Consider the following 23,507-nt stretch of genomic DNA (forward strand, 5'->3'; position numbering starts at 1 on the left):
GAAGCAAAACTAACAAATTATTACGCCTTTAAAAAAAAAATGGAATGTGTATAGTTTGCGCGCGCAAGGGTTAAGCCCGTTTCTCGAAACGCTATCGGATTGTTAGCACGTTTAAGTCGGCCACGAACGCGATCCGTCTTGAAATCCTTTCGAGACCCGTTTGCCACCGATCGCACCTTTAATTTCGATTGGACATCCGCACGTTGCGCCGCTGACAGCTCGCCGCAACATAGGTCGGAGGTCACCTGATGCGGCGGCGTCTTTCCATTCCCCGTAGATGCCGCGGTTAAACTCGGAGGCGACGCGGACAGCTGCTCCGGCGTCATTTGCATCGTAATGAAGCTCACATTTGAACCCGTCGCAGGCGTAGCATTAATCACGCAAACTTTAAATAAAACTCATTTAAATAAATTGTTTTTAAAGCCGGAGCACCGGGCGCCGCAAACGCCCTTGTGGAATCGATGTTGATTATTCTTCCTGCGACAAATGAAGCGTCCGATTTTTTTTGCACGCGCTTTCTATTTTGGGTCGTCCTCATTTCAGTCCTGGTTTTTTTGTTGAACCCTTGTGCGGGATTTCGTCCAATCCTTTTGGTTTTTACATCAAAATCCTTTCACTTCAGAGGGAAAGCATTGAAAGAAGGCTCTAGGGAGCTGAAATTTCACCCAGACGCTGAAAACTCACCAAAGTTAGAAATGGCGCGACCAATGACGTGGAAGAAAATGACTGAACGAATTTGTCCAATCATTTCATCTTTACATCAGAGGAATTTAACATTGCATTGAAGTAAGGCACTAGGGAGCTGAAATTTCACCCAGATAGTAACAATGTCAAAGCTCAAAATGGCATGCGAGAATACATGGAAGAAAATGACACTATTTTGTCCAATTGTTTGATCTTTACATCAAAGGGATTTCTTATCAAAAGAGAAAGCATTAAAAGAAGGCACCAGGGAGCTGAAATTTCACCCAGATGGTGACAGCATGTCAAAGTTCAAGATGGAACACCCAAAAACGTGGAAGAAAATGACCCAATAATTTTGTCCAATCATTTCATCTTTACATCGAAGGCATTTACCATTGCATTGCAATAAGGCACTAGGGAGCTGAAATTTCACCCAGATAGTAACAATGTCAAAGTTCAAAATGGCATGCGAGAATACATGGAAGAAAATGACACTTTTTTGTCCAATTGTTTGATGTTTACATCAAAAGGATTTCTTATCGAAATGGAAAGCATTGAAAGAAGGCACTAGGGAGCTGAAATTTCACCCAGATAGTAACAATGTCAAAGTTCAAAATGGTATGCAGGAATACATGGAAGAAAATGACACCATTTTGTCCAATTGTTTGATCTTCAAATCAAAGGCATTTCTTATCAAAATGGAAAGCATTAAAAGAAGGCACAAGGGAGCTGAAATTTCACCCAGATGTTGACAACATGTCAAAGTTCAACTTGGGACGACCACTTCGTTATCACACAACCAGGAGAGTGCAGTCTCTTAGCTAAATTACTGCGAGAATGATGTGGAACAAAATAGCCCAAAATGGTCCAAATATTGCACAAATATTACCGACATATAAATTGTAATACTCGGAAATGAGCTTTATTTTTCCTCATAGCTTCATAAAAAACGTGATTGCACGACACCCTTTTTTTTGCCTGTGAGTCCCTCAAAATTGAGCGTACCCTACCGGGACAATTAAAGGACGCTTGCTCTTTGTCTTCTTTTTCTAATTATTTTCCCAATGATTTCTTTCCCGCCTGGCATCCACCAGCGACGGAACGTCCATATTCAATTTACTTTTTACGTCTTATGAATGATTTGCTGTGGAAGCTTTCGCGCTGCGCTTTAAGTCTGCGCGGGGGAAATGGAATGGAGGCCCTACACGCTGGCATTCAAAATCGAATTGAATACATTGGAACAAAATTGGACGTAATTAAGTAGGGGAATGATTTGTTTTTCCGATGACGGGATGATTTAGATCCCTGTTACTTACAAAAAGACGTCCACTATTTTGCAAAATGTCACAACATGATTTAGGGAGACGTTGCTTCATGTTCCAATTAATTTGCTCTTAACACTATTTTCCAAGTACTTGTGTCTTTTTTTTTGTTAAATGTGTGTCAAAAGGAGGGTCAGTACTAAAGCAATGCCGTATTTGTGGTAATGAAGTACTAAAGTAATCGATTACTTCAAACACCAATGTGAGCACTTTAAAGTACTAAAATAATTGTCTACTTTGGGTAAGGAAGAATTCCAGTGATTATTTTAGGGACTGAAGCAATCCATTACGTGAGAATTAGTGACTGATTACTTTAAATGCTAATGTCATTGAATACTTAAGAACTTAAGTACATTATATATATATATATATATATATATATATATATATATATATATATATATATATATATATATATATATATATATATATATAAAAGAACATAAGTACATTTTATGTACTAATGTATTGAGATACTGGGTTAATTTATTTAATAATGGAAAAACAAAATATATATATATATATATATATATATATATATATATATATATTTTACATACTATATATATATATATATATATTTTATATACTTTTGTTCTTATATATATATATATATATATATATATATATATATATATATATATATATATATATATATATATATATATATATTTATATATATATAAGAACACAAGTACATATTATGTACTAATGTATTGAGATACTGGGTTAATTTATTTAATAATGGAAAAATGTGTATATATATATATATATATATATATATATATATATATATTATGTAATAATGTATTGAGATACTGGGTTAATTTATTTAATAATGGAAAAATGTGTATATAGTGTATATATATATATATATATATATATATATATATATATATATATATAAAAGAACTTACGTACATTTTATGTACTAATGTATTGAGATACTGGGTTAATTTATTTCATAATGGAAAAATGTGTATACTGTATATATATATATATATATATATATATATATATATATATATATATATATACCTTCAGGGACCCCGTTAAAATTTCCCGAAGCCGCCAAAGTGCTTTGACGTCCCCCGTTTGAGAACCTCCCATTTAAAATAGCTGGTAGATGATTCGCCGAAGACTCGCCCTAGCGACTGACAACCCGGTCTAAATTTAGCTTCCGCCACACGTATAAAAGTGGCCCGTCGACATCTATCACTTCAGCATCGCGCCTTGACGCCGCCGTACTACTTTCCTAATTAGCCACGACTTTCGCCCGACATCTTGAGAAAAAGCGCGAAAACCAATGAGTGATTTGTTTCCCGCCAGATATCGGGACAGGTTATATCGGGAGTATTTCCATATAAGGGCGTGTTTACGTAATGCCCGCGCTACATTAGCGCTGCGTGTCGGCGGCCATATGCGGCTTAGCGGAAGGGGACGGGGGTCTCTCGCAGCGGGGGCGGACCGGCCTGATTGAAGGGGTTAAAGAGAAGATTAAAGCGATAACGTACCGGGATAATCCCCGGAGGGCTTTAAGGGGGAGGGCCCGACCGTCTCCGAAGGCGGGGTCGCGTCGCCACGGCGACGGATTACTCCCGACAATTATCCCGGCATATGCGCCCCGTCGCAATTACGTTTCGGCCGCGAGCCGGGCGGCGGGGTCGCGGCCCGCCCTGGGAATTTACCGCACGCGGATGGGTTTCTCGTGAGGGGGGGGGTCGAGGCACCCCGGGAAAAGCGGTGACAAGGTGCAAAGTGGTTTATCCTATGAAATGATTGACTCGCGGGCACTCTGGGGTCCCGCCGAGCGCGCCTCTGTTCTTACCGCCGTGATGGATGACTCGCCGCTCTAATGGCTTTTAAGTGGACCGTATCGGACTCCGGTTTTACGCGGGGACGGCGGAGGGGTCCCTCGGTCTTCCGAGGCCTACGGGTGGCAACAGAGACCGTTGCCGGGACTTTTTAAGGCCACGCGAACATCGACCCGACGATGGGACGCTTATTTCACTGTACTAAGGCCCACTACCGTAATTCCCCAGATAAAAGAGGCACTTTGTGTGAACCGCGGCCGTCACGGCATTATTTTCAAGAAAAGAAGCGAGCGCACTGAACCGACGTCCGAGTCCATCCGCGTTCACAGAGGATTGTTACTAAAACGAAGAGGATCACGTCTGATTCAATGTGGACCGGTTAGAGAACACGGAAAGGAGTTCCATTTGACTCGTTCAGTAACTCATTCAATGCCAGGGGCGTATTTTCATGTTTTTTTTAAGAGGCCGGACATTCAATGCCAGATACTTTAGTGTCAATTTAATAATATCTGGAAATTAATGTCCTCAAAGTATTTATGTATGGATTTCGTACTTAGGTAATCTGAGATTGAATGTCTCTTCTTGTTCCAATAAATTTGCTTTTAATTTTGAAAAGAAAACTATGTGTAAATGCATACAGTTGAAACATATCACTCACTGGAAGACAATTTAGCAATTTTTCTTCGTGTTCCAATTAATTTGCTTTTAATCTGAAAAGAAAAATGCCCTTTTCCTGTCCCTCTATTGTTGAAAATTAACACTCAGACCATTTAGCAATGTGTTACTTCATGTTCCAATCACTTTGCTCTTAATTTGAAAAGAAAAATACAGTTTCTGTCCATCTATTGTGTCAAAATTTAAAATTCGCTGAGATAATTTAGCAATGTGTTGCCTTATATTCCAAATGATTTGCTCTTAATTAAAAGTAAAACAACCTTTTCCTGTCCATCGATATTGTAGAAGCTCAAAGACAATTTAGCAATGAGTTGTTTCATGTTCCAATTAATTTGCTTTTAATTTGAAAAGAAAAATGTTCTCTTCCTCTTAATGGATCCTGTTGAAACGTAACACTTGAACAAACATTCATGTTCTTGCAAACGTTAAAACTTAACAGGAACACACTTTTCCAATGAGTTCCTTCATGTTCCAACTAATTAGCTTTTAATTTGAAAAGAAAAGTGCTTTCCCCTCACGCCGTTAGAAAAACGTGATGTTCAATGTTCTCATCGCTTGCGTAAACTCTTAAAAATGCACGTACCCCCGTGAAGTATCTTCACGTACCCCCATTTACGAATTATTGGACTAGTCAAACAATCTGTTGCATGCCAACACTGCACTGCTTCCTGTTCCAATGAATGAGCTCTTAATTTGAAAAGAAACATGGTCTGTTCCTGTTCTTGCAAATGTTAAAACGTAACAGGAACACACGTTAGCAATGAGTTCCTTCATGTTCCAACTAATTAGCTTTTAATTTGAAAAGAAAAGTGCTTTTCCCTCACGGCGTTAGAAAAACGCGATGTTCAATATTCTCATCGCTTGCGTAAACTCTTAAAAATGCACGCACCCCCTTGAAGTATCTTCACGCACCCCCATTTACGAATTATCGGACTAGTCAAACAATCTGTTGCACGCCAACGCTGCACCGGCTTTGCTTTTCGGTCATCATTTTCATCAGGCCACTTTCGTCATCAAATTTTATGCTGAATAAATGACATTTAGTTGTTTTATTTTTTTAAGGCTGGTCAAATTTAACCAGAGGCAATATTTCGGAACGCTCCTCCCCCTCGAGGTTTGAGCGACCGGCGCGCCTGCTAAATCTGCTGAGTATGAAGATTGTCACCCGCCACCTTGTCAGAAAGCCCGCCGGCACTCCGGGAAAAATAATTACATTCTCAGCGAGTCTTAATTGCTGCCTTGAAAGCTTCCCCTTTTCACGTACTAACAAAGCGCACTTTCATACCCCCCCCCCCTCGCATTTCCCCCGCCGAGCGCCGCCTGAACGTCCCGTCCTGATTTAAGTGGCTTTATCTCGTAACTCCAGAAGAACGTCGCGCCAGAAAAGGCAGTAAGTGCTTCCCGGTATGTCTCGGTTCTTCAAAAAAAATAAAAAATAAATAAAAAGTTAGCTTTCTGAAATGTATTCCCCTTTTTTCACGCCCCCCCCCAACTCAAAATGAGTCGCTTCATCGCTTGTGATGAACGCAAGCGTCCAAAATGTCCCGTGTTGACCTTTGAATAATAAACGCTGTGTTGACTTGTTAACTAGATGAGAATAGATGAGAGCAGCGCCGCCATTAATATGTCGCAGCGGATTCAATTTGCATTCCGGCAGTACATTAAAAGAAGCCTTATTTTGCAAAAATGACTTTTTTCATCGCTTTTGGACGTTTACTTGCCGCTAGAGCAATGTTTCTCCCTTTTTCTTTTTTTTTTTTTTGGTACCCGATAACTAAACTGCACACGTTTTGCAGGTCAGTCACTATAACACGATTCGGCATCAAGTTGCCCCATGTTCCAATTCATTTGCTCTCAATTTGAAAAGATAACCATAAGGTTTTCCCATAGACGCCAATGAAAACTCATTAATATGTCACAGCGGATTCAATTTGCATTCCGGCAGTACATTAAAAGAAACCTTATTTTGCAAAATCGACTTTTCAATCGCTTTTGTATGTTTACTTGCCGCTAGAGCAATGTTTCTCCCTTTTTCTTTTTTTTTTTTCGGTACCCGATAACTAAACTGCACACGTTTTGCAGGTCAGTCACTATAACACGATTCGGCATCAAGTTGCCCCATGTTCCAATTCATTTGCTCTCAATTTGAAAAGATAACCATAAGGTTTTCCCTAGACGCTAATGAAAACTCATAACCCAGTTTGTGAATCACTTCAAATAAAAAAGCTCAATTAGCAAATAGCAGTACAGGATTTACTTTACATAAAAGCATTATCATATTATATTTATGTAAATGTATCCATAATCCCGGGGCTTTTCAATTATGTTTTGCAAAGTCTCCTCAAGGAAAGAAAAAAAAAAATCCCCCCCACTTCCTGCGGTGATTATAAATGAGATAATTATCTATGAAAATGTATATGGCGAGTACTAAATGAATTACCAGTGTACCAGTGTTCCTTAAATCATTTTTTTAACATTATCAAGACATTTAAATCGACTTTTAGCAAATGTTTGCATTTTGATAGGCTCTATGTGTATCATAGCTTGTTCTGAATCTGAAAAAAATTGCTTCAAGTTCATCACAGTGACTTAAAAAAGACAAAAAATGTCAATATTTCCTCAAATTAAAACAAAAATTCTGACCAATTGAACCGTTTGATGCTGAAAAACAATATAGAAATGAATAAATAACGAAATGAAAATTAATCTGGAACATTAACACCACAATTGTAAACGTAATTTTTTGAAGTGGAAGATTTTTTTCCTAAATCACATTATTATGATGATTATTATTATTACTATACATTATTATCAAATTTATATTATGGATTACAAAAAATGTATATATATATATATATATATATATATATATATATATATATATATATATATATATATATATATATATATATATATAAAAGAACATAAGTTTTAAGTACTAATGTATTGAGGTACTGGATTAATTTATTTAATAATGTGTGTGTGTGTGTGTGTGTGTATAAATATATATATATATATATATATATGTATATATATATATATGTGTGTGCGTGTGTATATGTGTGTATATATACACACACACACACACATATATATATATATATATATATATATATATATGTATATATATATATGTATATATGTGTATATATATGTATATATGTGTATATATATATATATATATATATATATGTATATATGTGTATATATATAAATAAATAAATAAAAATAAATAAATATATATATATATATATATATATATATATATATATATATATATATATATATGGGCAGTTGTGAGTCTAAGCCTCTCATTTGCAGTCTGGACAGGAAGCTTAAGAATCCCCAGAAAATTTTAACAGCACCACAAAAGACAGATGGATTTGTTGTTGATGGCTTTATTGGAAAAATATTCCCGAGAGGCGGCCGAAAAGTCGCAAAATAAAAATTGGCGACGCCCTGCCTCTCTGCCTTCCAGTCGTCATGGCAATAAAAAGAAAAAAACCTTGCGATATTGACGAGTGTATTTTCAGTGCGCTGTAATTCTTGATCTTTTTGTATGATTTTTAGCGATAGCTTTTGATGAAAACACCTGGGAGGCTTTTGGAATTGCGGCGGGCGCTCGCTGAATATAAACAAGATGCTAATAAGGAGGGAGGCCGCCGGTGGCTCCTGGATTTATGGCGACGGGCGACAACTTCTGCTGTTTTGACTGATTGGAAACATCGGGAACGCCAGATGGAACCTCGTAAATTTTTGGGCCCGTCCGAAGCGCTTCGACGTTCTTAGCGAAATGACGCGAAAATCTTTTGCGCCGCTCCCCAGGCCCGACCTCTAATTGCCGTCCTACTTTCTTTGGTTTTTGTTTGTCTCGCCATGTCCATTTTTTTTTTTTTTTTTTTTGAGGGATGAGACGATTCCAAGCTAGTTTTACTAAAAATCTACATACCCTCGTACTTGGATTTTGTCTACATTGACCAATCTGTACATCATGTCATTGCAAAAGTGTGCACACCCACTAATATATATATATATATATATATATATATATATATATATATATATATCTGTATATATCTGTTTAGGGACTGAAGCAATCAATTACTTTAGAATTAGTGACTGATTACTTTAGTAATCAGTAAAGTAATTGAATACTTACTAACAAGTACATTTTATGTACTAATGTATTGAGATACTGGGTTAATTTATTTAATAATGGCTTTTTTTTAGACCTTTCGTTAAGTCACTTGAAAAAAAAAAAAAAAAAATATATATATATATATATATATATATATATATATATATATATATATATGCTAGTATCAGCGGAAAACTAAAACAAAATGGCACACTCCAGGTTTAAAACAACTCGATCATGGGTCAAAAAATGGACCGAAGCAATTTCTGGATATATTTGAGGCAACTTTTTGCGGTGTCTCGCACACAATATTCTACAAGTCATTTTATTCAAGACAACATCAATAATTGTAAAAGATGGGTCAATTCAGCCCACGATGGAGTGTCTTTTCAACCCGGCTGCGCGAAACTATTTTGTGGAAAAAAATTCTCTTCAGTATAGCGTTTGAGACATTTATTCGATTTTCTTCAATAACAGCCAAATCGCTAAACAGCCCGAGCGCTCCGACGCCGTTTGTCGCAGTCTAAACGGGCCAAACAAAATCCAAAGTTGTCTTTGGACTTTGGGACCTGAGACGACCCCCAAGCCTCCGGAACGAGTCTTCCCCTCGGGGGTGCAAACACTGGGCACTTAGCGCCCGATAGCGCTCAGGCAGCAAGGCCTCCAGTCACGCCACGCTCACACACACACACACACACACGCACGCGGACTATGAGTAAAAGAGCAGACAGCATATTTGTTGCGTGCCATCAGCATCAAAATTGGATCTCCTCGCCAGCCAAGGTCAGCGAGTCAACGCATCTTCACACCAATTCAGGCGCAAAGACACACACGAGAGAAGGACGCCCAGACAAAGACAAATAGCGCGGCATGAACACACACACACGACACATTTTTGTTTCATAGTGGGGACGTCCCATTGACGCAATGTATTTCCCCGGTTTAGCTACAAGTATAAGACTTCCCCATAAAGACAGTCAAACATCAAATTTGGTCCTCAGCACGCAGCATCAACACACACACTCAGAAACTACACATTTCATATCATAATGGGGACGTCCCATTGACGTAATTTCCCCGGTTTAGCCACAAGTATAAGTCTTCCGCACAAATACAGTCAAACTCCAAATTTGGTCCTCAGCACGCAGCATGAACACACACACACAGGCACACAAACTACACGTTTCATATCATAATGGGGACATCCCGTTGACGTAATTTCCTCGGCTTTGCAACAAGTATAAGACTTCCCCATAAAGACAGTCAAACCCCAAATTTGGTCCTCAGCACGCAGCTTGAACACACACACACAGGCACACAAACTATACATTTCATATCATAATGGGGACGTCCTGTTGACGTAATTTCCCCAGTTTAGCCACAAGTATAAGACTTCCCCATAAAGAGAGTCAAACCCCAAATTTGGTCCTCAGCACACAGCATGAACACACACACTCAGAAACTACACGTTTTGGTATCCTAATGGGGACGTCCCATTGACGTAATATCCCTGGTTTAGCCACAAGTATAAGACTTCCCCACAAATACAGTCAAACTCCAAATTTGGTCCTCAGCACGCAGCATGAACACACACACTCAGAAACTATACGTTTTGGTATCCTAATGGGGACGTCCCATTGACGTAATTTCCCCGGTTTAGCCACAAGTATAAGTCTTCCGCACAAATACAGTCAAACTCCAAATTTGGTCCTCAGCACGCAGCATGAACACACACACACAGGCACACAAACTACACGTTTCATATCATAATGGGGACATCCCGTTGACGTAATTTCCTCGGCTTTGCAACAAGTATAAGACTTCCCCATAAAGACAGTCAAACCCCAAATTTGGTCCTCAGCACGCAGCTTGAACACACACACACAGGCACACAAACTATACATTTCATATCATAATGGGGACGTCCTGTTGACGTAATTTCCCCAGTTTAGCCACAAGTATAAGACTTCCCCATAAAGAGAGTCAAACCCCAAATTTGGTCCTCAGCACACAGCATGAACACACACACTCAGAAACTACACGTTTTGGTATCCTAATGGGGACGTCCCATTGACGTAATATCCCTGGTTTAGCCACAAGTATAAGACTTCCCCACAAATACAGTCAAACTCCAAATTTGGTCCTCAGCACGCAGCATGAACACACACACTCAGAAACTATACGTTTTGGTATCCTAATGGGGACGTCCCATTGACATAATTTCCCCGGTTTAGCCACAAGTTTAAGACTTCCCCACAAAGACAGTCAAACCCCAAATTTGGTCCTCAGCACACATCAAACGCCACACAAACACACACACAAGCACCCTCACGCCCCGAGCGTCAATCTGCAAGGTGGCCGCACTGCGACACGCACCCCCACACACACACACTCGTCATCCTCCTTAACATAACATTACGTATGAGCAAATGGACACGTTGAGACCACTCTTCTTCTCCTTGTTACGAGCCGACGCCGCCATCTTATCTCGCCACGCCATTAAAAAAAAAAAAAAAAACAGCGCGCAGGAACATCCATCGCGCCTCAAAATGACACGGTTGCGCTCGCACGTGCACGCTGTGGTAATGTAGCGTGAGAAAAATGGCTGAAAATACTGGGGACCCATTTGATTTTGGAATTATGTTTGTGGTTTATCCAATAAGGGGACGTGTGATTTTCATTGGATTTGTTGATTTTATTGAAGATGTTTAAAACAGTGGGATCCAAAATATGGCGCGGGTGTCGTTTTTTTTGGACCCTCGTCCGTTTTTTGGACCCTCATCCGTTTTTTAGCCACCCGCAGGATATTTTAAGAATAATTTTAGACAATGCTGTTAAAAATATTTTTTGAGTCATTTGTTACAAGTGTGGAGAAAAAAAAATCCAAATTTTTGCCTCATCGCCTTTAAAGGGATAGTGTGTAAGATTTAGACCGTTTTTCATGACGTTCAGAAGGAGATGCCGCAGGTGCTGCATTTACCATTGTCCGAAGCGATAACAAACATGGCCGCCTCTGAAGAAATGCCATATAATTTCATGAAAACTAGACCTGTGACTATATTTAAAACATACTCTTGGTTTTTAAGAACACATCCATTTGCAAGTTTTTGAAAATTTTCATTATTTCCTTTTTAATAAAACGGTCTAAATCTCACACACTGTCCCTTTAAGAGAAAGCCTTCACTAAGCGTCATTACGGCGTTTCAGTGGTTATTGCGGGGCTTACATTCCCAAAAATAGCTGCGATAACTGAATTTCGCTAAGTCCATTTTTTATAGATAGAAAAATAAATAGAAAAAAAAGTATGAGCAATTCAGTCAACATAAACCAATAAAAACACATTCAAGGCAGTTAAAGTGAAGATGCTGACTTCTAAAAATAATCATGAATATATACAGTCTGTGTAGCAAAAAAAAAAACAGCAGGTGGTATGGAATAAATATGAATATATTTTCTTATAAAACAACAACAACAATTAAGGGCAAGCTACACTCCTACGCCATAAAAAAATAATTGTTTTTCCAGTTTAGATTGATATCATTGCCAATTATTGGCACAGGTAATCAGTATAATATTAAAAGTTTTCACTTTTTTAAAATATGATTTCAAACTAAGTAGCACCAGCAGTAAACTATTTTAGACTCAAAAAACATTAGTGACATTTGACACTCTTTGTTTTGTGGTAAAAATAAAATGTCAAACCCAAATTAGCATTTTTGCTAGCTGAAACATCAAATTTGACTGGTTTGTGTAGAAAGTGATGTCAAATCCACATTAGCATTTTTTTGCTAGCTGAAACAGCACATTTGACTGAGCCGCGTTTGTTCAAAAGTGATCAGTGGGAACGGCAACGCTGCCAGTGGGTATTTCCATCTTTTAAAAAAGGAACGAAAAGAAAAGAAAATTGAAAATCTGACCAAGCGGTACCCACTTGATAAAATAAGAAATATAACGACAGAATACTACAAAATAAATTGGAACTTTTCCCGATTTTTAAACATGCTATCAAATCCACATTAGCATTTTTTGCTCACTAAAACAGCACATTTTACCGAGCCCCATTTGTTGAAAAGTGATCAGTAGGAACGGCAACTGTATCAGAGGGTCATGTTTCTAAAAATAAGATTTTGATCTCATGTTTTCGCCACATTGTTTCTCTCTTAAAAGTAAACAAAATAAGCAAAACTAAAAATGAAATATTGACCAAGTGGTCCCATTTTATGCTGATTTTCCTTCAGCCTTGCATAAAAATTCAACTCTCCTTCCTGATGTGAATGCATCCTGATGCTCATGTTGCCCTCCCCCCCCCCCCCCCCCCCCCCCTCCCCCTTTGCATTTTTATTTAATTCGCCTTCATTCCCGAGGCTTTTTTTTTTTTTTGGTCCTTGTTTGTATGAAAGTTTAATTTCTCAGTCAAGACAAGTCAAGTTTATTTGCGTGGCCTGCCGTCGTATTTAATGTCTCAAAGGGGCCCAAAAAAAAACATGTTGGAAAAAAAAATCAACAATCCTCTAACCTTTATTTCACTCGCGAGCAAACGCTGTGACCCGCCACACAATGAGTGTGTGTGTGTGTGTGTGTGTTAAGGCAGCGCGATGCGGGCGATGGACCGACTTTACTCCGCACGTGCGGCCGATTGCGTGGTAAGCTCCAAGGACATGCGGTAGAGAGTGGAGCAGGTGATTTGTCTGCTGGGATTGAGCTCATCTTATCTTATTTTCTTTTCCTCCACCTGCCTGCATGCCGTCTTCCGTCCAAAGGCAATTTCAGCATTGATTTTGCGTCGAAACTGAAACGGCGACGCCTTTTCGGAGAAACTCACGAGCGGGCGTTAGCGAGTCATCCTAGATCTTTGTTTTCTTTACTAAACGGTGTTATTCAAGTACGGAAGTTAAGGATGGTGGGGTAAATATTTTGGACTGGAAAACCCATTCTAAATTTTCTGCACTGTAGGGACCACCGGATTATAAGGCGCATAGTATAGAAGCTTCAGTAGTGGTCAATGCCAAGGCCACCTCTTAGTTAGAAATATGAATATACCTGTGGGCTAAGAAAAAAGATTTTTTTTTTCCTTTTTGCCAAAGGGCATTGACTTGCATATGCACATACCCTAAGGCATTAACAAAAAAAAACTGTGAAACAGACCTAATTAAAAACACACACACACACAAAAATGACTAGCAATATTCTCATACTTAATTTTCAAATATATTCAATTATATATATATATATATATATATATATATATATATATATATATACACAACATATTTGAATACATTCAAATGTATGTGTAGGTTTGAGTATTGAACTAGGTAAAATACAAATAAAAAGTTACTGTTTTTTAATTTTGCACCATACCACACTTTAACAAAATATTCCAAATGAAATGTTTTTTTTTATATTGTTTGTTATCATTAATAGGTCATTTTGTTTATTTTTTTTTTACTTGGGCTAATAAGCTAGTTTCTGGGTTGACCCGTTTTCGCATCCCGTATTTTTTATAACGTGCACCCAAAAGCCTTCAATTTTCTCAAAATCTGACAGTGCGCCTCTTACAGCGCATAAAACGTAATTTTTCTTTTTTTTTTTAAACTTAATCACCATGTAAATTCTTCAATTTGTACCTCTGCATTTCAGTTATAAATGTAGTTATCACATATGCTTGAAATTTCCATTTGCTATTCATATGCTCCAATTTTGATGCAATTTACACGGGGACAAGGCAAAAAAAAGGACTTTTTGTAAAAGTGATTTGATCGAATAAATCTGATTCTTTTGTTGACGCTGCCTTTAGCGCAGCTCCACCCACTACTGTAGCTTCTATTCTATGCGCCTTATAATGCGGTCTGCTTTAAATATGAAAACATTTTTAAAGCAGTCATCGAAGGTGCGCCTTATAATCTAGTAGCGCGGAAAATACGGCCGACGTGAAGCAGTTCATGTCAAAATGTCATTATGTGGCTAAGTATGAGTTTACAGGTCCCATTTGAATGTACGTCGCGGCAGAGTGTGAAGCGATTAATCGGCCCGCCGGTTAACTTATGCAAAGCCTTCCCCGCCGGCCCGCACTCTATCAGCTTAGCTAACGCTGGGATTATATGCACCTTTCTAACATCAACACACACACACGCCCATACACACACACATGCAGTTCAAGTCCAAGGACGACACATAAAAGAAATCCCGGCATTCTTCGACTTGTTTTGGCCCTAAGGATTTGTGTGCAAACACGCCACGCGTTCATTCAAAAAGTCTGCACGTACGCGTTCGGTCACAGCTGAGTCTGAGCCTCAGTGATTTTTTTTTTTTTTTTTTTTTCTGGTCTTGTCCACCGGGCTGCATCGCATTTCAGCGGGGACGCGGCAAACATGACAATTTTTCCATTAGGTGTAAATCCTCTGCGACGGAGTGAATATATGTTTTTAAACAGAGGGGAAAACTGCCACTGCAGATGTTGGAGTGGCCACTCGCGTTTGTGCATAAACCAGGGTTAGGGTTATCTTAGCATTACAGGAGGTCTGACACTTTTTTTTTTTTTGCTGTGTTCCCCCACATATTCACTACTCTCATATTCACTTGGAGAAGGGTAAAGATGTTGCATTTTGGGGCAAAAAATAATGAACTCATGTTAGCATAACATGTTATCTTAGCATTTCCGGAGGTCTGAGGCATTTTTTTTTTACTGTGTTCCCCCACATATTCACTACTCACATATTCACTTGGAGAAGGCCAAGGGCTTTAGCAATTTTGGGCAAAGAAATAATGAATTAATGTTAGCATAACATGTTATGGTGCCAAAAAGGCTAATTGCTTAAGTAATCAGCCAACAGAAAGAAAAAAAAAACAAATTGAGTGTTAGTTTCATTAATGCAAAGTAACCATTCATTGGTAGCTGAACACACAAATGGTAAAATTCAATCTCATAAAACCAGAACTGTTGCTTTAATGCGTTAAGTTATTTGTGTTCTTTTCCATCAAAATGGTTACAGAAAAAAAGTTAGAAAAGGAAAATAGTACAAATGAACCGTCAGCTTCAGTCAACTTTGAACATTTAATAAACGACACACAAGGAAGGAAGACAAGAGACTTAGATTGTTTTGCTCACGAGGAGAAAGGCTATTTGCTTTAGTAACCAGCCAACAAAGAAAAACAATACATTTTGAGTGTTTGTTTCATTAATGCAAAGTAACCATTCAATGGTAGCTGAACAAACAAATGGTAAAGTTCAATCTACTGTTGCTTTAATGTGTTAAAGTTTTAAAAGATGCTAACACTCCCTAGCCAGGTTATGGTGGCCTCCAGCTTTCTGATTGCCATGTTTGCTCTGGCGGTCAACATCGGTCGAGGTGTATTCCCTCCGCCTCCGTCCTAATTTGGTCTCCCCCAAAAACCCGAGTGTGTTTCCCGCCGCCGGCAAAGAGTGAATAAGAGCGCGAGCTCGGCCTATTTATCTTGGTGTTGTGGAATGGATGCACTAGCGGTTAGCTAATGAGAGAGAAGCTGGCGGGTGCGTGCAGATGCTGATGATTCGCAGGAATGTCGGCGGGAAATCATCCAGCCAGTGTCGGTGTCGTTAACGCTCCAAATTCAATTTGCGCGACAATTATCTAGTGAAACAAAGGCAACTGTCGACTGTTATATGCATGCCGGGCCACTAGTTGGCAATGTCACGCATGACTGGTTTATTGTTAACTCATTCATAGCGAAAACGAAGCCTCATAAAACACTTTTGAAAGATATTTATTCCCCTAGATGGCACTATTGTGTCAAAGATGCAATGTGAATTCAATATGTTTTTACTGCGCTAGTCTTTATTTTTCAACCAAGAGCTAAAAGTAAATATAAAATAACCACAGAGAGGCTGAATATCTAGAGGAGTAAAAATCTATCACAAGTGTTTCACGAGGCTTCGTTCTGCATCACTGAAACTTACATTGTGTGAAAAAGAGCAAAAAAAAAAACAAAAAAAACTTAAGTGTTTCGTGAGGCTTCATTTTCCCATCACTGAAACGTACCAAAAATGTGACAAAGAGCAAAAGCAAAAACCTACGAGTGTTTCATGAGGCTTCATTTTCCCATCACTGAAACGTACCAAAAATGTGACAAGGAGCAAAAGCAAAAACCTACAAGTGTTTCATGAGGCTTCATTTTCCCATCACGAGTAAATTTCTCAAAAATTGATCAACGCTGTCGGAAAGAAAGCATTCCACAAGAGGGCGCCACAGAACAGGCCACAATAATGCTAACATTATGCTACTATGCTGACTGCTATTAACAATCCACAGCACTAGCAATTTAAGCTAACTCATTTATTTTATTTTATTGTTGTATATTGTATATTTTATTTGTCAAGACATTTTTATTGTTAGCATAAGTAATCCAGCTATTTCCCGCCGAATTCCCAGACCAGTACTTGAGAAATAAAAAGTATAATTTTTTTATTCAGAACTACGTTCGCATAAATTATGTTCATACAATGATACGAGTGAAAAAAATGCCTGTTTTCATAAAGTAAGACTCCAGTGCAGGTACCCGAAAAGTCCGCTTCATTTCAGTCAGGAATATTTGTAGTCTGTTACTTCCCGCGACTGAATTAGCAGGCACGTCTGGCGGCGTGTTGAAGGCGAGGCGTTTGTCAGTCCCTTTGCCGCTCAAATGTGTGAAGGCAGGATTGCTGTTAGCGAGAAACTCAAAGGGAAGCCTGTCGGCGTGTTATTTGTAAGTCGGAGCTGGAAAGAGATAAAGGGAGGGGAAGAGGCGGCGAATTCTAATGGGCAGCCGCGGACGCCGCCGCCGCAATACAAACGGAGGAGAAACGCGCCGCCGTCAATCAAGTCGACCGTCGCCACTGTGTGTGAATGTTATTTTTGTCGCGGTGAAATTAACCGTGAAATTCAAACATTAATCAAGCTTAGTTTTACGAGACTGTTTTCAATGTTTTCCCCTTGGAATGAAATTGTTCATTTTTGGGAATGCGATTTTACAAATTTGGACAGTATACGCAATATCGGCACTTGGGTTTTGTATCGGGGGGGGGGGGGGTCTGGGCGGGATTTTGTGGACGACGTACCTGTGAGAACCGCTTTGTCTTTTAGAGTATAATTCTGAATTGGGTTAGGGTTGAGATTAGGGTAAGGGTAAAGGTAACGCGATCATTTCTGATGGTTACGATCAGGCAAGTATAGGCATACATACGTGTGTGGGGTTGGGGGGGGGGGGGCGGGATTTTGTGGACGACGTAGACGACTAGCGACTATACCTGCGAGAACCGCTTTGTCTTTTAGAGTATAATTCTGAATTGGGTTAGGGTTGAGATTAGGGTAAGGGTAAAGGTAACGCGATCATTTCTGATGGTTACGATCGGGGTTATATGCATTATGTCAATGGATGTCCTCACAAGTATAGGCATACATATGTGTGTGGGGTTGGGGAGGGGAGCTGGAGATGAAATAGAATCCTCAACTGGGTGTGGCTGACAGAGGCCACTCCCTCCAAATAATTTCCCCGTCTGTCCCTGACCACCAGGCTTAGCAAATGTACTGTCAGTATTTTGTACAGTGTACAAAGGCTTAACCGATTATATTCATCACGCAAAATTAATCTCGCTATAGGACTACTCGACACCATCAAGAACCTAACAGAATGCTAATACTTAGTCTTTATTCGTAGAAAATAATTATTCGTTGAAAACGTTTTAGTTTAGAATCAATTTAGCTAGGCAAAGTTTTTGTTTGCGGTACATAGTTTTTGTTAGCTAGTTTTTTTGAAGCTAGTTTTATGCATTAAAAATGGCGCTGACGGTTTACTTTGTGTTAATGTGATCAACACATTTTTTGCAGTCCTGCTCCTGGTTATATTACATTATTTATTTATTTATATTTTATGGAAGAGCAGCCAACCTTTGCTCCTTTGTGTTTTCACGTGGGCAATTTTGGCCTTGTAGCGCTAGCATTGAAAAGTGCTCGTATGTTTATTATGAGCACTTTGAATGCAGTATTCAAGGGTTTTTTTAGTCATGGAACATATCGCAAACATCTTGGCTCTTGATTATTTCGCAAGTATGCGACAAGGCCAAAAACACACCGCAAGCTCCTCGTAATTCGTTCTTTTGTCCGATGCTCCATTAATTTTGCCGTTGCTTTGATAGCGTTTTCTGCAGCATTTTTAAAAGTTAGCCACTGGCACGCGATATTAGCCGAACTGGAAAAGCTAACGGGCTGTTAGCGTACGCTAGCTTGGCATCCAAAGAACACAATACAAATGCAGCGTGTTTGTCCCATGCAGACGTTCTGCGAGTGCGTGCCCGGCTCCTCGCAGCTCAAACATCGTTGGTCCGACTCGGAAAGCGCCCGGGAGACGCCGGCCAAGGTAAGGCCCCGCCCTCCCCGTCGCTATCAAAAGCCCGCTAAATTATTTTAGCGATTAAAACGTCCGTCAATGTTATTCCTTTGCCGTTCGTCTGCGTCGATTCATTCAATCCCAGACACAACTAATATATATATAAATAATTAGTACTATGACTTTTTTGACTCAGACTCTTTGTAACTGACTTAACTCGGACGTGGACCTTAGTGACCTGGACTCAGATGTTTGGTACCCGGACTTTACATGAACTCAGACCTTCGTGACTTGGACTCTGACCTCTGTGACAGGGACTTGACTTTGACTCAGGTCTTTGTGACTCTGACATGACTTGGACTCGACCTTTGTTGATCGGAGACTTTTGTAACCGCCTTGACTTGGACTCGGACCTTCGTGACTTGGATTCAAACTTTTGTAACTTGGACTTGACTTGGATTCAGACCTTTGTGACTCTTTGTGAAACTAGGGTTAGAGTTGATTTGGGTCTTTGTGACCTGACTTGGATTCTGACCCCTGTGACTCGGACTTGACTTTGACTCAAACCTTTGTGACTTGGACTTGACTTGGACTCTGACCTCTGTGAGACTGGGACTTGACTTTGACTCAGGTCTTTGTGACTCTGACATGACTTGGACTCGACCTTTGTTAATCTGAGACTTTTGTACCCACCTTGACTTGGACTCAGACCTTCGTGACTTGGACTCAAACTTTTGTAACTTGGACTTGACTTGGATTCAGACCTTTGTGACTCTTTGTGAAACTAGGGTTAGAGTTGATTTGGGTCTTTGTGACCTGACTTGGATTCTGACCTCTGTGACTCGGACTTGACTTTGACTCAAACCTTTGTGACTTGGACTTGACTTGGACTATGAGCTTTGTGACTCAGACTTGACTTGGACATTGGTGACTAACTTAACCTGGACCTTCAAGACTTGGACTCTGACTTTTGTGACTCAGACTTGACGAACATTTGTGACTTGGACTGCTGATCTCTTTCACTGGGACTTGACGTTGTAATTTGGGACTTGACTTGGACTCAGACCCTTGTGTCTGATACTTCGTTTCACACAAAGATAGTTTACCTACAACCTTACACAGACATATTTCAAAACTGGTCCCCCCCACACAATTATTTGACAAATGATAAAACCTGACATGTAACGGGGTCTTCATGTTCTTTGCATTCTAAAATCCATCTGTCCACCTCACTTTTGATGAAGATCAAAGCCCTGTCACACTCGCTCTTCAGATCCCCTATTTCCTCTCACAGTCCTTCCACTCCGGTCCCCCTGGTGTTCCTGTTAAATCCCGTCGCGTGGAACCTGCTCGATTGGGAGCGTATACATAAGCGTCCTCATTACAGAGCAGGGACCCCACGTTGATAAATTTGAGAAATTCATGTGCCCCAAAAAACTGCGTAATAGCCTGCTGGCGTTCCATCCTCTTTGACCTCCCGCAGACGGTCTTTAGTTGAAAGGACCCTCGCGTTCCCCCCGCGGGTTTCGTCTGAAGGGTCAATGTAGAAAGTTGCTCGAGGGGGTGTCGGGGTCTGTATGCCATCAAATTATTTCAGCTTTTTTTTTTTCCTGCTCTTGTCGCTTTAGTTAGCCAAGTAAAATTGCGTTTTTGTAAATGAGCCAATCATTTATTTTTACAGCTCGATGGCTTTTAAGGCACGGCACAGACTACCCACTGATAAACGCTAAATGGACTTAATTAACATGGAGCCTTTCAGCCAAGCCTAAAGTGCTTCTATCTTGTTCACTCAAAGACCAAGGTTGAGGGAGGGTGAGAGGGGTTCAAGCTTTTTTTTTCTTCTTCTCGGTATCCGCGTTATTTGACAGGTGCCGATAATTTTGTACGACATCGGCGCCAAGGAGGTATACAGATTGTCTGAATGGATTACGGCGTAAGCGCGCAAACGTGACCTTGCCTTTGAAGACGTTTGCTGTCATTCACTCCACAAACGGGCCAAAAGGTCCTTGTGATTTATCTCGCCTCCGGCGGAGTCTTTCGCCACAGGATATGTGTCAGAAATTCGTAGGTGCTCCTCAACTTCCTTCGCCGTCTTTTGTGGTTGTCGTAGTGGTTTCTGTGGCCGTCGCCTGCGGGGATGACTGCCTATTCATTTGTGTCCACTGTAGTGGACAATTGGTCTCAGGATGATTGGAATGGACGCTAAAATCGCAGGGCAGCCATTTTATGTTGCCGTCAGACCTCCAAGGATTAACCGATTGATGGGTGAAAAGTTTTATGAAAGCGGTTGAAGTTCCTTCAATTGGGGACAGGCTAATTTACGGGTTAATCCATAGGTGTGGATCTCCAGTCCTTGAGGGCCGGTATCCTGCATGTTTTTGAACCCCCTCTCTCAAACACACCTGATTCAAGTGATCAGGATCATTTCCAAGCTCCTGTTAATGAACTAATCATTTGAATCAGGTGTGTTGGGGGGAGAAGACCGCAAAACATGCAGGATACCGGCCCTCCAGGACTGGAGTTTGACAGCTAATCCTTCACGTTGCCCTGTATTAGAACCGCGGTGGCGTGTTTGCCATAGAGAAAATCACTAAAATCACGCTTGCTGCGTGGCAACATAAGATGGCCGCCAGCGGCGGAATGTTTACAGCGATGCCGCTGTTTGAAGGCCCCCCAATGATGTCTCTGAGCCCCGCCAGCAATAACGCTCCGGTAAACTTTGCTAACGTCTGCAGTGGGAGAGGCATAAGGATGGCAGGAGTAGCGGAAACGCTGCCTAACTGTGACGGCATTCAGCTTGAGCTCCATAACCTCCAATTAGACCCAAATAGCTTTTACTTTAAAAAGCCTGCAGAGGATTGTCCAGCTCCCGTTTCCAAATGTTCACGCCGTCTTGATGCAAATACTCGACTGAGTGGCACGCTTTAAAAGTGGCACCCACCGAGCTGATTTTGTACTCCAGGTAGGGTTTCAAAATTAGGGTTTAAGATTAGCGTTTGAAAGGTTTTAATTAGGGTTTCATACTGAGTGTAGGTTTTTAAATTAAGGTTAGGGTTTATAATTAGGGTTGAAAGCTTGAGCAGTGCAGTTATGTTTTAAAATAAGAGTAGGGCTCCAAAGTAAGGTTTTGATTAAGATTTATTTACAAATATGCTTTCAAACAAAATAATGTTAAACGTAATGTTCGGGTGTCAAATTGCATGATTGAAACCGGGCGTTTTGCAAACTGTACACATTGCATTTTATCCTTAATTTTGGAAAAACGTTTAAAGGCGTAATTAAAGTTATTTATGAATATTTTTTTCCTTCAAGCACTTTAACTGTTCAGTGGTAAAATAAAAATAATTGAAAAATAACATGATGATGACACTCAGACCTAGACATTAACTGGTCTCTAACGCCACCTACTGTCTTGAGGTGAAAAGTCAACAAAGAATTTTCTGTTTGCTGACCTATTTTGACCGCCGCTCAACGGAATGATGCGAAAATTGCAGGAAAATCAATGTCATAAATCCTATTAAAATACATCTCAAAAAGTGTAATTAGAATGCTTTTATATAGTCCAGAATTTGGACAATTATTATTTTTAAACACAAAATCTTACGCATCCAGCTGCAATCACATAGAAATGTAATAATCATTGCATTATTTTAATCATCTGCTGGAAATTTCAGCTCCCTGGTGTTTTTGTTCCTCATTAATTCTTTTATTATATCATAAAAAAATCCAAAAAGTGTCCATAATTTGTAACATACTTATACAAGGGTTAAAGAAAGGTGAGGGTTTAAAAGTAGGGTTCCGATTTAAAATAAAAGTTTTAACTAAGGATAGAAAGTCTTTAGATCAGGATTCTAAATTAGGGTTGGGATTCTTAACTGGGATTAAATTGAAGTTGTGGTTTAAATTTTAAACAAAATTCAAAGTGGGATTTCAAACAAGGATCAGGGTTTCAAATCAGGGTTTTGAGTTGGGTTTTAATGCTTCATGTTCCAAATCCTTTTATTTTTTTTTAAATGGTCGGGTTTTGGCTCGTGAGCGCTCGACGAAAGAGAACGGCGAATTGTTTGTTATTGCGCATGCGGATGTGACCTTGCATCACTTTTTCATAAGTGTAATTTGTGTGGCTCATTTGTTAGTTTCCGGGCACAAGCCAATTGATTTTCTGCGCATTAAAGAAAGCATAAAGCTCTCCCGCCGTAAAGCATTTACCGTTAGCTGTCTATTAGCGCGCCGCCCTGCGCCGGGCCCGCATCATTTGCATATTAATAAGCCCGCCGTCTCTCGCACATACACAACATAAAACAAACACGGCATATCCCACTCCTCATTCATCCCGCCGTGCCGACGTCATAAGAAATCATCAGGGCCGTAATGCCCCCCCCCACCCGTGTCCGTCTCGCGCCCGTCCGCTGGAAAATCCGGCCCGGTCGTAAAAGGCCGAACAGTGCGGCCGTATTGCCGGCTCGGCAACGGCTCCTAAAAGACGGCTGCTTTAAAGGGGCCGCGGTACTCTCCCTAAGGGGGGCCCTAATA

At 40.0% G+C, this 23,507-nt stretch overlaps 1 protein-coding gene across 2 annotated transcripts in view; it reads left to right on the forward strand.

The window, feature by feature from the left end:
- The window catches only part of fibcd1b (fibrinogen C domain containing 1b), a 95,111-nt gene that overhangs the window by 14,876 nt on the left and 56,728 nt on the right, over positions 1-23,507 (forward strand). Inside the window, exon 2 of one of the 2 annotated variants that reach the window (XM_088435562.1) lies at positions 18,921-19,004. The exons of the other annotated variant lie outside the window; for it this stretch is intronic. Within the exon in view, the coding sequence (XP_088291688.1) occupies positions 18,921-19,004 (84 nt within the window). The remainder of the gene's footprint in view (positions 1-18,920; positions 19,005-23,507) is intronic. 2 annotated transcript variants of the gene reach the window in all.

This window comes from Hippichthys cyanospilos, chromosome 15 (assembly GCF_059441005.1).
Source record: "Hippichthys cyanospilos isolate Australia breed blue-spotted pipefish chromosome 15, RoL_Hcya_1.0, whole genome shotgun sequence".
Classification (NCBI taxonomy): domain Eukaryota; kingdom Metazoa; phylum Chordata; class Actinopteri; order Syngnathiformes; family Syngnathidae; genus Hippichthys; species Hippichthys cyanospilos.